The sequence below is a fragment of the Erinaceus europaeus genome, chromosome 7 (genome assembly GCF_950295315.1).
Source record: "Erinaceus europaeus chromosome 7, mEriEur2.1, whole genome shotgun sequence".
In the NCBI taxonomy this organism is placed as follows: Eukaryota; Metazoa; Chordata; class Mammalia; order Eulipotyphla; family Erinaceidae; genus Erinaceus; species Erinaceus europaeus.
The window spans coordinates 46,379,365-46,396,922 of record NC_080168.1 but is presented as its reverse complement, the minus strand read 5'-3'; the positions used below and the strand labels follow the sequence as shown (position 1 = coordinate 46,396,922).

At 42.0% G+C, this 17,558-nt stretch overlaps 1 protein-coding gene across 4 annotated transcripts in view; it reads left to right on the top strand.

Annotated features, from left to right (window-relative positions):
- Positions 1-11,613, top strand: part of PRDM4 (PR/SET domain 4) — a 54,168-nt gene extending 42,555 nt beyond the window's left edge. For all 4 annotated transcript variants that reach the window (XM_060194356.1, XM_007540044.3, XM_060194355.1 and 1 more), the window contains 4 exons: positions 339-466; positions 2,745-3,059; positions 5,542-5,710; positions 9,082-11,613. In XM_060194356.1, the coding sequence (XP_060050339.1) occupies positions 339-466; positions 2,745-3,059; positions 5,542-5,710; positions 9,082-9,388 (919 nt within the window). In that variant the 3' untranslated portion in view covers positions 9,389-11,613. The remainder of the gene's footprint in view (positions 1-338; positions 467-2,744; positions 3,060-5,541; positions 5,711-9,081) is intronic.
- The last annotated feature ends 5,945 nt before the right edge of the window (positions 11,614-17,558 follow it).

Here is a 17,558-nt window from a genome sequence, read left to right as displayed (position 1 = left end):
CCTTTTTTTTTTTTTTGACAGGACCCAAATTCAAGTCTTCAGCCACCCACATTGGAGCACATGCAAAGAGGAAGTGTTATGAGTGCATAGTGCTGTGGTGTCTCTTGTCTGTGTGTTTCTCACCCTCTATCTGGGAGTAGTGAAATCTTGTAGACATGAAGCTGCAGCAAGGTTCTAGTGACAAAATAAGAAAGAATTATGTTTTTATAGGTCCAGCCTACTAAGTAGAATAGGGAATTACAAAATGTGACACAGAAAATAGTTACATCCAAAATTTTACATATGTTTTGTATATATTTCAAACTAACATGACTTATCTACTATATGTAATAACTTAGAAACCGAGAAGAACAGAATTTGGTGGCATATCCTCATGATGGAAAAATCTATTTCTGTACCTCACAAGATATCCCTCCTGAAAATGAACTGCTCTTTTATTATAGCCGGGATTATGCTCAGCAGATTGGTAAGTTAGTAAAACCCACTTGTCTAGAACCTGACGTAGTAAGCTTACCAAGGACTAAGAGTTGGGTTTTGCTAATTATTTTCAAATCAGCAGTGGTGAATCACATACTTGAGACTTTTCTTTTTTTAATTATTGGATAGAGATGGCAAGAAATCCAGAGGGGAGGAGGAGATAGGGAGAGACAGAGACACCTGCAACACTTTCACCACTTGCAAAGCTTTCCCCTTACAGGTAGAGACTGGGGGCTCGAACCCAGGTTCTTGCGCATTATAACACATGCACTCAGTCAGGTGCATCACCACCTGGCCCTGAATCACATACTTTTGTATGCGTCAAAGCAGGATAGATTTCTATGTATTCATACTGTTAAGGTTCATAAAGTCCTTACAGGTAGGTATTTATTTACTTACTTTTGAGGTGCTGGGGCCTCACACATACACAGGACTTTAGATACACACACAGGGAGGCATCACAGCACTGGAGCTTCCCCCCCTTCTGTGGGTGCTCCCATGTTGTGTTCATACATGTGCTCTCAGGCTATAATCTTGTCCAAGCTTAATGTTTCCTGTTTGTCTGCTCTTGCTCTCCCTGTGATAGGAGGGAGGGAGAGAAAGAACAGGAATATCAGGAACCTCCCTGGTATAGTTAATGGAGCTCGGTGCCTCATGGCTCTTAAGGTCCACTCATGCTTTTTAGACATTATGCCATTTCCCAGGCCACCCAAGGTTATTGTTTGCAACCAACCAAACATATATATGATGTGAAATATGTTAGGACTTGGAAGTTCTTGAGTCTATTATTTGAGTTTTGGGAGTTAATAAAGGATAGCAAAGCTCTTTGAACTAAAATGAACTTTCATAAGTTTTTTTTGCATTTATTATCAGTATGATGTTTGAGTTTGTACGTACAGCAAGATAATAAGTTTTTACTTGGAAAACATGCTTTGTAATCTGTTATTTACCAAGTGCTTCTTATGACATTATATTGTTCTACTCATAATTTACTAGAACACTACTTAGCTGTGACTTATGGTAGTGTGGGGGCTTGAGCATGGGACTTTACAGATTCAGAAATGAAAGTCCTTTTACATAACTGTTATGCTATCTTATTTGCCACCAGGATTACCACTAGGATTCAGTGCGCAGATGATGAATCCACTGCTCCTGTGTTAGCTTGTTTTTAATTAATTAATTAAGTAATTAATTTTCGCTTTTGTTGCCCTTGTTGTCTTTTTATTATTGTAGTTATTATTGTTATTGATGTCATTGTTAGATAAGAGAGAAATGGAGAGAGGAGGGGAAGAGAAAGATAGACACCTGCAGACCTGCTTCACCGCCTATGAAGCGACTCCCCTGCAGGTGGTTAGCCAGGGCTCAAACCAGGATCCTTACGCGGTCCTTGCACTTTGCGCCACATGCGCTTAATCCGCTGTGCTACCGCCCGACTCCCCTTGTTTTTGTTGTTTTGTAGATAGAGATAGAGAAATTGGGGGTGGAGGTAGGATTGAGGACTGGGGAGATAGCATAATGGTTATGCAAAAGACTCGTTCCTGAGGCTCAGATGTCCCATGTTCAATCCTCAGCACTATCATAAACCAGAGCTGAACAGTGCTCTGGTTCAAAATAAATATGTAAACAAACAAAAATGTCAGGAAAGAGATGTGCAATATTGCTTCACCACTTGTGAAACTTCCTCACTAGAGGTTGGGTCTGTTCATTTGAGCCCAGGTTCTCGGACATGGAAAATCATTTGTTGAGAGAAAGAGTGAATTAGACCTTCCACTGGGCATCTAATCCATTCCAGCTTTGGACTTCATGCTTGAGAGTCCAGTGTTTTATCCACTGTGGTATCTTTTGGGCTCTTCATTATTACATATTTTTTTTTGGTGAAACTGGAGCCTTACACCTGGGTAATTTCACTACTCTGGGCTATATCATTATTTATTATTATTATTATTATTATTATTATTATTAAGGTAAATATAGAGAGACATACAGAAAGGGAAAAATAACATAGCACTGAAGCTTTCTCCATTGCCATAGCACCTCCCCTGTGGCACTGGGGCTCCAACATTGTGTGACAGTGCAGGGACCTGACATATGAGATAACTAACTATCCAGCCTCTGACACACTATTTCAGATCCTGGAAACAGAGCATTGAGTGTTATAGGCAGTTGGTAAGCTGGGCATTTTGGTAAGAGGGAGAACTGTAAGCAGCAATTACTAGCAATAGAAAATTTCTCAGTTTAAGGATAACATTGAGTGACTTCTTTTTAAGGTGTTCCTGAACACCCAGATGTACACCTCTGTAACTGTGGCAAGGAATGCAGTTCCTATACAGAATTCAAAGCTCACCTGACCAGCCATATCCACAACCATCTTCCTAGCCAGGGCCACAGCAGCAGCCATGGGTCCAATCACAGCAAAGAAAGGAAGTGGAAGTGCTCTATGTGTCCCCAGGCCTTTATCTCGCCTTCCAAACTTCATGTTCACTTCATGGGTCACATGGGTATGAAGCCCCACAAGTGTGATTTCTGCAGCAAGGCTTTTAGTGATCCCAGCAACTTGAGGACTCACCTTAAAATACATACAGGTAAGTTGTATTGGACTATTAAAATGGAATTGTACAGCAGTTAGAAACTGTGAGTAAAGGCTTTGCAGCAAAATAGTCTTGAAGGCAGAGTGGAGATAGAGCATTCTAGAGTGAATCCAGGTTAGCTTTCGGCAGGATGTCACTGGTTGGCAATCTTGGTGAGATGACTTCCCTTCCTAGTATTTATTAAAGCAAAGGGCTTTCTTTTTTTCTTCTTTTTTTCTTTTTGCCTGCAGGTCTATTGCTGGGGCTCAGTGCCTGCACTATGAATCCACTACTCCTGGAGGCCATTTTTTCCATTTTGTTGCCCTTGTTGTCATTATTGTTGTCATTGTTGGATAAGGCAGAAATCGAGAGAGGAGGGGAGACAGGGAGAGAAAGATAGACATACCTAAAGACCTGCTTTACTGCACAGAGGCAACCCCCCTCCCTGCAGGTGGGGAGCTGGGGGCTTGAATGCTGGTCCTTGTGCTTCGCACCATGTGTGCTTAACCCACTGCACTACCGCCTGACCTCCATTAAAGAGATTTCTATAGTTATGCCCTGAGTTCTCATTAGAATTCTTACCCTGGTCATTAACCAGAGCCTATTTTTCTCTTTTGACTTTTGTTCAGTGGATACTGCCCCGAATTGTTTTTTGGGCTTCCATTTTTTTATACCCATTGCAGATAAAATTATATCATATATCATTTCATATATCATATCTTACCAGCTCTGGTTTATGGTGGTGCTGGCAATGAAACCTGGGACCTATGGTGCCTAAGACAGGAGTCTTTTTGCATAACCATTATGCTGTGTTATCTTTCCAGCACGCCAGAACCAATTCTTATGAAAATAAATACAAAATACTGGGGAGTCAGGTGGTAGCACAGCGGGTTAAGTGCACGTGGCACAAAGCACAAGGACCTTTGTAAGGATCCCAGTTTGAGCCCCCGGTTCCCCACCTGCAGAGGAGTCACTTCACAGGTGGTGAAGCAGGTCTGCGGGTATCTATCTTTCTTTCCCCCCTCTGCCTTCCCCATCTCTCTCGATTTTTCTCTGTCATATCCAACAACAATAACAACAACAATAATAACCAAAACAATGATAAAACAACACGGGCAACAACAAAAAAAAGGAAAAAATAGTCTCTAGGAGCAGTGGATTTGTGGTGCAGGCACTGAGGATTCCTGAAGGCAAAATAATAATAATAATAATAATAATAATATAACAGAAATTATAATAACTACAACAAGAAGACAACTAGGGCAACAAAAGGGAATAAATAAATATTTTTTAAAAATCAGATTGCTAACAGAACTGGCATATTCAACAGCAAGGTGGAACTAAAGTCCTAGTCCTCAGACTTTAGGTGTGTTCTATGCACTTCACTACCCTGAGCTACACAGACCAATTTTTTTTATTAGGTTATTTATTTATTCCCTTTTGTTGCCTTTGTTGCTTTAGTAGTTATTGTTGTTGTTATTGATGTCATTGGATAGGACAGAGAGAAATGGAGAGAGGAGGGGAAGACAGGGGGAGGGAAAGATAGACACCTGCAGACCTGTTTCACCACCCGTGAAGTGACTCCTCTGCAGGTGGGGAGCTGGGGCTCGAACTGGGATCCTTACACTGGTCCTTGCACTTTGTACCACCTGCGCTTAACCCGTTGTGCTACCGCCTGACTCCCAGATCAATTATTTTATTTATTTATTTATTCATGAGAGATAGGAGAGAAAGAACCAGCCATCACACTGGTACATGTACTGATGGGGACCAAACTCAGCACCTCTTGGTTGAGGACCCAATGCTTTATCCACTGCACCACCTCCCAGACCAATTCTTTTAGCACTTTTATGCATTCTGCAGGATAACTGATGAAGTTTCATTTACTTGTCTGAGTCATCTCTCAGTTTGAAAGTAAATTATTTTTTATAAAAACAGATCATTTTGTTTGTTTCTGGCCATAGGACTTCATGCCTTCATGGCTCCAATATCCCAAATAGCTTTTTTCTTGAGGGGAGCAAGGGGGACTGCTGGAAGGTGAGAGGCAGATGAGACAGCTGAGGCACTGCTTATGAAGCTTCACTACTAGTGAGGTCAGGGGCTTGTGGTGCAGGGGACTGAACTTGGAAACAGTCTCATCCTCCGGTGGAAAAAGTCTGTTATATAGCCACTATACTATTTCCTTGACCCCCCCCTTTCATATTAAATATGCAAACCCCCATAAAATTTAAATATAAACACTGAAAGGATATTAGGTAAACACCTCTAAGAGAAAGTCATATTTATAAACATCACCATCTGTAGTTGTAGGATATAATGCAGTGGCTCTAGGTGCTGCTAGGTAGACAGTCCTAGAAAATGAAGTTCCAGTTGTCGGGAAGTTGTTTGATTCTTGCCCTGCCACAGACCTATACTTCCTTCTTATCATCATGACAGTGCTAGTAACTGTTTTATGCACAGTGATAAATATTCACAAGTAATTTGGGTTAACGTGCAGGTCAGAAGAATTACAGATGCACGTTGTGCGACAAGTCTTTTACCCAGAAGGCTCACCTAGAGTCCCACATGATTATCCACACGGGTGAGAAGAATCTCAAGTGTGACTACTGTGACAAGTTGTTTATGCGGAGGCAGGACCTCAAGCAACATGTGCTCATCCACACACAGTAAGTTCCCCCAGAGCCAGATGTTTCCTCGGGTGGGGAGCTGTTGTGCGGCTGCAGCCCCACTGGCCAACTTAATGGTTTACAAGTGCTGACTCGTGATATGTCTCCTACCTGATGCTCTCACACTCTGCTCCAATATACTCTTAGCTAAGCAGAGGTTGGAAACCTTAGCTTTTTGGCTTTACTTGGGGATGGAGGGGCTGGTCCATTTCTTAGCTTGCTTGCTTTCCCTCCCTCTCTCCCACCCTCAAGAAGGAAGAGTGTTTTCGAGCATAGAGCCCTGCTCTGCCATTTTGTGATGCCAGAGATGGGACCCAGGGCCTCCCATGTGAGGCCTGTGCTCTATTGTTGAGCTTCCTCCCTAACCTCTGTTTGTCATTTCTGTTCTCTGTATTTACTTTTGTATTTTAAAAACATCTTATTAATGTAATAAACAAACAAACTTAACTGCCTTTTTTTTATGCCCAGCATTTTCTAAGTGGTAGAAATAGTTTAGAGATAACTATTTTATAGAGCCCAGAACCTAATAAGAGAATCACGCTGTAAATATATTATACTTTGTTGTAGTTGTTAGAGTAGTGGGTCCTGAAAGACCGCAGAAAGTCACCTGACCCAGCATGGGATTGGACTGAGAGTTTTTTGAGTTAATTCTTGAAATACGATGACGTACATGAGTATTAAAATAAATTGGAATTATTTAGGGAAGCAAAAAAAAGGATATGGGATAGAAATAGTGTTCTAGAGGGAATGACACCCCCTACTCCCGCTTTCTGTTCTGATAGGACAGAAAGAAATTGAGAGGGATGAGGGAGACAGGGAAAGAGAAGATAGACTTGCTTCACTACTTGTGAAGCTTCCCCCTTGCTGTTGGGGAGTGGGGGCTCAAACCCTAGCACATGCTAACGTGTGTGCTCACCAAGTGTGCCACTGCCTGCCCACTCTGGCACTATCTTTTTATAGTAAATCAGAAAATGTGCATGTGAGAGTGGTGGAGAGTTAGTAGCAAAGTCATTAAGAGCCTTTTATCCAACTTCAGTTTCTTCCAAGTAACAACTGAAGGACCCCCCCCCCCATTTGTCAGCACTATTTTGTTTGCTTGTGTGTATGTGTTGTGGTAAAAATTACATAAAATTTGCTGTATTTTCAGATATGTAGTTGCTGTAAGTATTTTCATTGTTTTGCTAAAGTTGAAAATGGTTTTTAAGAATAGGAATATTGTGAAATTTATTACTTAAAAGTATTTTTGAGGGGGGCCAGGTGGCAGCGCAATGGATTAAGCATACATGATGCAAGGACTGGCATAAGCATCCTGGTTCCAGCCCCGGCTCCTCATTTGCAGGGGGGTCGCTTCACAGGTGGTGAAGCAGGTCTGCAGGTGTGTATCTTTTTCTCTTCCTCTCTTCCCCATCTCTTGATTTCTCTCTGTCCTGTCCAACAACAATGACAGCAATAACAACAACAACAATAATAACAACAAATAAACAAGGGCAGCAAAAAGGAAAAAATAGCCTCTAGGAGCAGTGGATTCATAGTGCATGCACTGAGCCCCCACAATAACCCTGGAGGCAAAAAAAAAATTTTTTTTAGGGTGCAGGTGGTGGCACACTTAATTGAGTGCACGTTACAATGCTCAAGGGTCCAGATTCGGGCCCCTGCTCCCCCTGGGGGAAAGCTTTGCGAGGGATGAAGCAGGACTGCAGATATCTCTGTTTGCTCTCCCTCTCTTTTTTATTTTTTTCTTATTTGCCTTCATAGTTATTGCTGGTGCTCGGTGTTTGCACTACAAATCCACTGCTCTGGGAGGCCATATTTACCTATTTTTGTTGCTCTTGTTGTTGCCCTTGTTTTTGTTACACCTTTTGGTGTTGTTGGATAAGACAGAGATGAGGGGAAGACAGGAGAGAAAGATAGACACCTGCTTCACCGCTTGTGAAATACCCCCCCCCGCCCCCACAGATGGGGAACTGGGGGCTCGAACCAAGATCCTAACACTGGTCCTTGTGCTTTGCGCCATGTGTGTTTAACCTGCTGTGCTACTGCCCAGCCCTCTTGTTGGCTCTCCCTCTCTTCCTGTCTCCCTTTTCCCTCTCGATTTCTGGCTGTGTAGATCAAATAAGTAAATAAAGATAATTTAAAAAAACACAAAATATTAAAAAATATTTTTGATGTCACTCCCATCATTTTTCATACTGTTGTGTGTGTGTATGTAACTCATCCACTACAATTTAAACCCCATGCTGCAGTGTCACAGAACCCATCAATGCCATTGATTAGGAGAAGGTGGTAGAGGTGGGGGCCAGATGGTGGCATGCCTGCTTAAGCACTCACATTACAGTGTGCCAAGGACCCAGGTTCAGTCCCCAGGTCCCCACCTCAGGGGGAAAGCTTCATAAGTGGTGAAGCAGAGCTGCAGGTGTCTCTGTCTCTTTCCTTCCCTGGCTTCCCCCTCTTCTCAATTTCTGTCTGTCTATCCAATAATAAATAAATACACATATCAGGAAAAATAGTGGTAGAATGGTCAAGAAACTAAGCTTCAGCAATCTGCCCTCATGCCCTTTCAAGGCTTTTAACCTTACTGCTTTCAAAACGTTCTTTTATATTTTAAGTTGTCTAAATCAGGGTTATTCAACCTTGACAGTGTCAACATTTTGAGTTCTGTAATTTTTGTGGTAACAACATAGATATCATTATGTATTGCCCAGCTGGCAGAAATTTTCAAATTCTAGTCTTTAGATTATCAGTGAAAGTGTAGGGAGGGCAAGAGAAACTTTGACATAGCTGTTGTTGGATGTGCATATTGGTCCAGCCATACTGGAAAAGTATTCTTAGGCATTGTCTAGTGAAGATGAGGATACATGTGCTTGACCCAACTGTACTGTCTTTACGTGTGTGCCCTCAAGAAATCTGTGTTCGTACAAAACAGTGTACAAGTATAAAAATGCTGACAGCAGTATTGCCTGTGATAATTAAAAAAACAAACTGGAAACCACCAATACCCACTAGCTGTAGAAAAAATCAGGCTTCATGTATAAGATTGTGAGTAGTCTACATCTATGGAAGTGCACAAACTTAACGATACTTGCAATGACTTACATGAAACTTACATGAATTTAAAACACATATTTAGTGAACGAAATTCAGAAGATATACTTTTTTTTTTGAACATACTTATCTCCAGGTTAATTACTGGGTCTTGCTTGGTGCTGGCACTACAAATCCACTGCTTCTAGCTGCCTTTTTTTTTTTTTTTTTTCCCATTTTATTGGAGAGGACAGAAATTGAGAGAGGAGGCATGAGGTTGTGAAGAGTAAGTGTGCCTCAGTTGTCATTTGTAATGCCAAACCAAATGTGTTATCTTGTGTTTCTCTTAGAGAACGCCAGATCAAGTGTCCCAAGTGTGATAAGCTGTTCTTGAGAACTAGTCACTTAAAGAAACATCTCAATTCACATGAAGGAAAACGGGATTATGTCTGTGAAAAATGCACAAAGGCTTATTTAACCAAATACCATCTCACTCGTCACTTGAAAACCTGTAAAGGGCCCACCTCCAGTTCATCAGCACAAGAGGAGGAAGATGACTCAGAGGAGGAAGAGATAACAGACTCTGTGGGGACAGAAGACTGTCGGATTAACAGTGCTGTGTATTCAGCTGAAGAATCTCTGTCTGTCCATACGTAAAAGAAAAAGTGAGCTATTTTAGATGGAATTGAAAAAGCAAAAAAAAAAAAAAAAGAATACACAGCTAGTTATCCATGGCTGTGGTTTTTATATAAACCGTTTTTAAGTTTCTTTGTAGCCAACAATTAAAAAGAGATGAATGGGAATGGATGATAAAGCACTTAATCAACGAGTATCATAATGAACATAATTTTAAAACAGATGGGAGAAAGAGCATGTGTCCTATTTTAGAGCAGTATGTGGGGAAGGAAGTGTCAGCTTTCAAGTTTTGATGTAAATTGGGCTGGGAACCTCTTTTCTTGCCAAGGACCATATGAATGAACCATGATTCAAGAGCCATACAAAATTACCAATTTAAACAATGTTGCTGTGAAGAAAGCTCTGAGGGGCCAGGTGGCAGCTGCCCTAGCTAAGCTCACACACTACAGTGCACAAGGACCCAGGCTCAAGCCCGTGGTCCCCACCTGCATGGGGAAAGCTTTACAAGAGCTGCAGGTGTCTGTTTCTCTCCCTTCCCTTTCACTTCTCTTTATCTCTATCCAATAATAAAAAAATCTCTGATTGTCTTGTAGGGCCAGATCAAGTGATTTCAAGAACCTTTATGTGTGTCCAAGGACCATAAATTCCCAACCCCTAATTTACATGATAATCTGGGTGATAATGTTTATTCTTGAATTGAAGCTACCCTCTCCCAAAACAAATCAGATATATTCATTTTTCCCCCCTCTGTCCTATGCCTTGGCAGCATTCTAAACTTGGTCTCTGCTGTATAGTTATAATCCTGGTTGCTGTTAATGGTTTTGGTGCTCTGTTTCTTGCAGATTAGTGTCACTTATTCTTAACCCAGAACTTGAGTACACCCATGTAGACAGTATTATTTGCAGCTAGCAGGATTAAGCACCACCTGTTCTAGCCTTTCCTGCCATCTTGAGAGTATACTTTGCTTCTTAAAATGGCTATCTAGAATAGCAGGTTTAAAAAACAAAGAGAAAAGAAACTAGGCTAAAAGCAGGAGAGACATCTCAATCACTGAGAAACTAGCTTTTACAGGAAGCAGGATAAGTTACTCAGTTATTGGTCCTTATAGATCTTTGTAGTTTAAACAGGTCTTTCTCAAATAAAGCTTCGAGTCCCTAGAAAAAAAATCTGCAGGTGTAGAGTGTGAAATGTGTATGGGATTGTCTTCTGATAAGCACAGTGGACTCAACTGGGAAGTAGTAGTTTGGCTCATGGATGGAAGGAAAGGAAATTAATTTTCTGGCTTATTCTGTGAAAATTATCAGGACACCATTGAAATGTTGCCAGCTCAGCATGAGAAGTAACTCACGAAGATTGTGCATTTGTAAGCTTAGACCTTCCCAGTGGCCTGTGGTGAAGGAACTCAGCCAGGTGTGCATGAAGCTTGGTGGGTGCCAGATTTGGAAGGTTTAGAAAAGTTGCTGGTCAACACGGTGTTTTCAGGCCCCTGGCTTAGTTAATTCATCTCTCTACCAAGTCTTTCATCTACTTCTCTAGTGTGTATTTTGCTTTTCAGCAAGAACCCAATACATCCTGAAGTGACATTGATGGAACATGCTCTAAGGCACAACATCTGGGCTGGGGTAGAGAGGACTCTGGTGGGAAGATTTTGCTGCTAATATATTTATGGAATGAATGTATTTCATTCAACTCTGTATTCCTCTAGGAAGGATTAAAATAAACTTTTTTAAAAACAGGATTATTCACCATATCTTCTTTTATGGGAGAATGACATGAATGAATTTGAGAAAAATCACAGCTTGAGTTTTTCTAAGGTTAAAAGTAGTGAAAACATTTTCTGTTGTTGCTCTTGTAGATTTTTAGCTAACATACTTGGACAACCTTCGCTTCCTGTTTCCAGCTCTCAGCTGGCTTCTCCCTAGAGGGTAGCTTTGCTCTGCTGCCTCCCTGTAGAAGTGTGGTAGGTCTACACTGAGAGAGGAGAGGGGGAGGATGCTGGCACCAGCTGGAGAAACTTTCTCTTGGACAGTACTGGTGGGATTAGGGCATCTCCAAACTAAACTTTTTGCCAAACTTATACTGGTGGCAGGCCACCCCATTCCATTCTCAGGATATTTCTGGTGTTAGAACTATAGGTTATATTCTTTCATCTTCATAGCTTCTGTAATGTTAAATATCGTCATTTTGCAATACTGGGTCAAATGTTGCCTAAGATGGTTAAGCCTAACTGCACTACCCTGACCACCCCCCCCCAAAAATAAATAAAACAGCAAATAGTAACAGAGCAAGTCTAAAGATACGGTTTAAGCAAGAATATGGCAGTTACTGCTTACTTATCAATTGTCTCATATTTTTAGTTTAAAATATTTTATTCATTTTCCCTTTTGTTGCTTTTGTTTTTTATTTTTATTTTTTTACCAGAGCACTACTCAGTTCTGGCTTATGGTGGTGGTGGGGATTTAACCTGGAACTTGACGAAGCCTCAGGCATGTTTGCATAACCATTACGCTATCTACCCTGCAATTGTCTTATTTTTAACCTCTTAAGACTTAGCACATTCGAAGTCATTTTTCTCAAGGTGAATAAACTAGTAACTGCTCTTTGACAAAATTGGACTCTGACCCTTCTCTGCTGCTATAAATAATGTCATCTGTTGCTGTGCTGAGCCACTGTTCACTGGATTAAGTGTTTTCAAAAGAGAAATATCAGCTCTTGTTAAGGAAAGGTAGATGTTTCTTGATGGTTACATTTTAGTAATTAGCTTTTACATAAGAGCAAAATATGAGCTAAACCTGATTTTGTCTCGAGATTCTCCATCCACAGGGTGTCCTGATCATGGATCGGTGACTCTTGTTCCTGACACCAACAGAGAGCAGCTTTCTCCCCCAGAGCATCTTGTTCTCCACCAGTCCATTGTGAGAGAAGTTGGTAAGAATCTTGAAAGTTGGTAAGCCATGAAACTTCATTTTCTTTACTCCTTTGTAGGGTTAGGTTGTAAAAGTAATGTGTATAGGGGGCCAGCTGGTAGCACAGCGGCTTAAGTGCAGGTGGCGCAAAGACCAGCGTAAGGATCCTGGTTTGAGCCCCCCGCTACCCACCTGCAGGGGAGTCGCTTTACAGGCAATGAAGCAAGTCTGCAGGTATCTCTCTCTCTCTCTCCCCCTTTATTGTCTTCCCCTCCTCTCTCCATTTCTGTCCTATCTAAATCCAATGTCATCAGTAACAACAATAACTACAACAATAAAACAAGGGCAACAAAAGGGAAAATAAATAGACCAAATTTCCCTTTTACTTTTCTGCCAGGATTATCACTGGGGCCTGGAGGCTGTTTTTTCATTTTGTTGCCCTTGTTGTTGTTACTGCTGCTGTTGTTGCTGGATAGGACAGAGAGAAATCGAGAGAGGAGGGGAGACAGGGAGAGAAAGACAGATACTGCAGACCTGCTTGACCACTCGTGAAGCAACCTCCCTGAAGGTAGGGATCCGGGGACTTGAACTAGGATCCTTATGCTGGTCCACGCCATTATGACATGTGCACTTAGCTCACTGCGCTACTGCCCTGTCCCCCCACCCCCCTTTTAATTATTGGGTAGGGCAGAGAAATTGAGAGGATGGGGATAGAGGGAAAGACAGGCACCTGCACCTGCAGACCTGCGCCTGCAGGGTCAGGTGTTTCTGATGCTACTTTTTACTCTATTCTTCTGAGTCCTCTTTAATCTGTTTGCTTCTTTCCACATTTGTGGATGAAAACCTGTAAGACCTACTAGCTTTCTGTGAGAAGTGATAGGCTCGCTGAAAGTAAGGTTATTTGTATAGGGTAAAAACACTTCTCTTCTAAATTGTTTAAAGCATTGTTAGTTGGTGTCCTTTCACTAATCAGTGTATGCACTGCTGGGGATCAAAAGTGGTACCTCATGTTTGAAATGTGTCTTCAACACTGCCCACGAACCGATTGCTGAGGAAACCATTCCTGTGCACACTTACTTTGGGTCTCCTGTTGGCCAGCAGCGTCACTCCACGTGGAAGCAGCAGAATGGACAAAGCAGCTAAGCTATTTGCAAGGTCAGTATATATGAAAGTTTGCTGACTTTTGGATAATTTTATTACGATGTAATTGAATGTGTGACAGTTGAAACTGGTTTGAGACTCAGTGTCCTTCAGCTATTGTCATTTTATATTTCCTGTTGTTGATAGCGGTTATTTTTTCCCTTTTCTTGTTTTCTATTGTTGTTGGATAGAATAGAAAGAAATGGAGAAAGGAGGGGAAGACAGAGGGGGAGAGACAAACACCTGCAGACCTGCTTCACCGCCTGTGAAGTGACCTCCATGCAGGTGGGGAGTCAGGGGCTCGAACCGGGATCTTTATGTTGGTCCTTGTGCTTCACGCCACGTGCGCTTAACCCTCTGTGCTACTGCTCAACTCCTGATAGCGGAGTTGTAATACTTGCAAATTGTCAGCTAGTGAATGTAAATGATAAACTGCTGTCTCATTGCAAAAGGATTCTACATTTTACTTCTTTTAGCATTTCTTTTTTTGTCTCCAGGGTTATTGCTGGGGCTCTGTGCCTGCACTACGAATCCACTGTTCCTGGAGGCCATTTTTCCTGTTTTTGTTGCCCTTGTTGTGGTAGTTGTTGGGTAGAACAGAGAGAAATGGAGAGAGGAGGGGAAGGGGGGGGGGATAAGACACCCTGCAGATGGGGAGCCAGGGGCTCAAACCAGGATCCTTATGCCAGTCCTTGAGCTTTGCACCTGTGCATTTAACCTGCTGCGCTACCACCGGCCCCCAGGATTTCTTTTAAGGTTAAGAATTGAGGGGCCAGGTGGTAGCACACCTGGTTAAACAGTGTTTAAACACACAGTCAGTGCTCAAGGACCTAGGTTCAAGCCCCTGGCCCCCACCTGCAGGGGGAAAGCTTCGCAAGTGAAGCAAGGCTGCAGTCTCTCTCATCTCCATCCCAATTTCTGGCTGTCTCAGATAATAAAGTTAAAAAAGAAATTTAGAGGGATAGTGGTGGTAGAGAATGAAGAAGATATCCATAGCACTGCTCCATCGACCATGAAACTTCTCCCCTACAGGTAGGGACCTGGGGGTTTGATCCTGAGTCCTTGCATATAACATGCACTCTGCACCACTGTCTGTACTCTGTATTTTAATGACTTTGGCAGCTGAAACCATGACCATTTGTGTATGTGATGAAAATCTATTTTGTGGTGGTCCAGGAGGTGGCGCAGTGGCTAAGGCACTAGACTCTCAAGCATGAGGTCCTGAGTTCGGTCCCTGGCAACACATGTACCAGAGTGATGTCTGGTTCTTTCTCTCTCTCCCCTACCTTTCTCATAAATAAATAAATAAAATCTTAAAAAAAAAAAAAAAAAAAAAAGAGTTCATAGCTGCAAAAATCTTTATAAAAAAAAAAAAAAAAAAGAAAATCTATTTTGTGACCAACTAAAAATGGATAATAGGATTGATGCTTTTGAAATTGAAGTGAGGGTAAAGTCTGTCTTGTCATAATTAGAAAAGAAGACTCTACTGGCATTGGTGACAATTTCGGTAGCCATAAGATACTGTGCTCTACCATGTGTGGGTACCACCCAACTCCCAGTATTGATTGAAAGGCAGGGGAGAACCAGAGCATTACTCTAGCACATGTGATACCAGAGATTGTACCTGAGACCCAAATGGAGACACTCCATGTAGACTGGATTTAAACCTGAGCCACCCATGGCAAGGCACTGACCCCTACCTGGTGAGCTATTCTCCAACCTAAAATTCATTTTTACTCAAACATGAAATTTAAGTGAAGCATCACTGGCACATATGATTGTTGATCATTGGTCTCATACTTGGGACACCACTGTGCTATCTTCTAGGATGCAGTGTCTGTTTCTCACAGTGAAGATAAAAAAAACCATCTGTCCAATATATCTGTATAATACCAGGAATTACATACAGAAAGGAGGGTTGTGGGAAAGAACTCATGGATTTGGGTCTTCAGTTGTCTGTCCTGTCTGGTTTTCAAGGCAGTGAGTGTTAGTCCGTTTGTAGTTCTGTAGTCTAGCAAGTTAAAAGACTTTCCCCCAGATTCTTGTAGAGCTAAAATTCAAACCACACCTTCCCTGATGAAATAGCTTACCTGGACAGTATGCCTGCTTTGCAATGCATGCAACCCAGCCAGGTTCAAGCCTCAGTGTATTGAAACACTGTGCTATGTTGGTGCTATGGTGTCTTCCCCTCTTTCACTGTCTTTTTCTACAAAGTGTGGAGTAGTGAAGCCCCTGTGTTACCAACAAACGTCCTCTAGTCATGACTTTGATTCACAATTAAATTACAGGAGAACTCTGGGGCCTCAGTTCTTCTGGAAGTTTAACTTTTCTGGGGGGGAGGAATATGGTTTTGGAGCTGGTGGTTACAGCCTTTCCTATGTGGCAGGTAGCTTTTCTGCCAGAGAAGCAGCCACTTGTCCTTGCAGACGACTCAGTCACCTTGCCCATATAAGTTTGAGGGGTTTCTGTTGTCTGTTTAGAACTCTTCATGGAATTGGATTCTTTGTCCTGGCTGGTTTTCAAGGCAGTGAGGATCCCACATATGAGAGGATAGAAGACAGAATTGTAACCGTGGCTGAAGCATAGGTTAGGTCATCATCCATGATGTCTTGTGATAAGTGCTGTCAATTCAGTTTTTATATAAAACACTTTTGCACACCTCATGAATTTGGAAATTTTGCCTCCAGGGTTATCGCTGGGCCTCAGTGCCTGCACCATGAATTCACTGCTCCTGCAGGCCATGTTGTTGGATATGACAGAGAGAAATTAAGAGGGGCGACAGGAAGAAAGAGATAGACACCTGCTTCACTGCTTGTGAAGTGACTCACCTGCAGGTGGAGTCGGGGGCTCAAACCAGCATCCTTAGGCTGGTCCTTGCATTTTGTGCCATGTATGCTTAACTCACTGTGCTACTTACTACCCAATTTGGAATTTCTTTAATTCACTTTAATATGTAAACTTTTCCTAAGATTTGTCTATGCAATTTTAATTTGATGGGTTGACTTAAGTTGTTAGAGGCAATAAATGGTGGTGTCAAGCGAGATTAGGAATGACTTTAGTGTTATCACTACAAGGCATTTAAGGAGACAACGACATAGCTCAGCTGGCAGGACTTCCCCTTAATGTACATGGTTCAGGCCCCCAGATACCACATGGGACTCTCAAACGTGTCTTAAAATGAAGTTTGAGTTAATACTATCCACTGCATCACAATTTCAGCTGTTTTTATAGGTTTATAAAGTTGGGTTTTTTTGCCTCCAGGGTTATCGCTGGGGCTCAGTGCCTGCAACAAATCCACTGTTCCTGGAGGCCACTCTACCCATTTTTTAAGGTTTATATTTTCAGCGTCTGTTCTGTGAGATGATAGCAGTTAATTTGTTCAATGCTTCAGACATTGAGTCTAGTGTGTTTGTATGCACAGTAATGAGAACCCATGTAACCTACAGTACTCAAGTGCACTTAAGGACCTGTAGATTCAACTTGTGGGTTTATTGGGCTTGGTGTCGGAAAATCCAGTTCCTGGTGTCAGTTCTTTCAATAGGACAATCACTTGTGAAGCTTCCTTCTAACAGGTGACACCTTGAACCCAGGTCCTTACACCTGGGTAACATGTGTGTCAAGCAGGGATATTGGCCCTTGAAGTGTCATTTTTTTAACCAGAGCACTATTCAGCTCTGGCTTATGGTGGTATGGAGGATTGAACCTGGGACTCTGAGCCTCAGGCATGAGTCTGCTTGAATAACCATTATGCTACCTGCCCTCCACCTTGGTTTTCTGAAGTTAGTAATGCTGACCTCAAAATGTGATGCAACATATCAAACACAGTCCAAGTTCTACTTGGTGTTTCTGTTCTGCTAGGAATCTTTTTTTTTCTTTCCCTAGACCAGTCTGCCGATATATACATACGTCTTTACCTGTATGAATCCTACTGGTCCTAGCTGAATTAAGGGTAGGAGACATTGCTGCAGGCTTACCTAGTGCACTATCTCCTACCTTCGGAAACTTTTTTCTAGTTATTACACCTGACACACCCCACCTTGATCCAGTGGTTGTTAAACAGTATATTTAATCTTAAAGAGTTCTAGTAATTCAGAAGTATGTGTATTGTTGCTTTTGGATGGAATGTTTTCTCCCTTTAGGTCGTT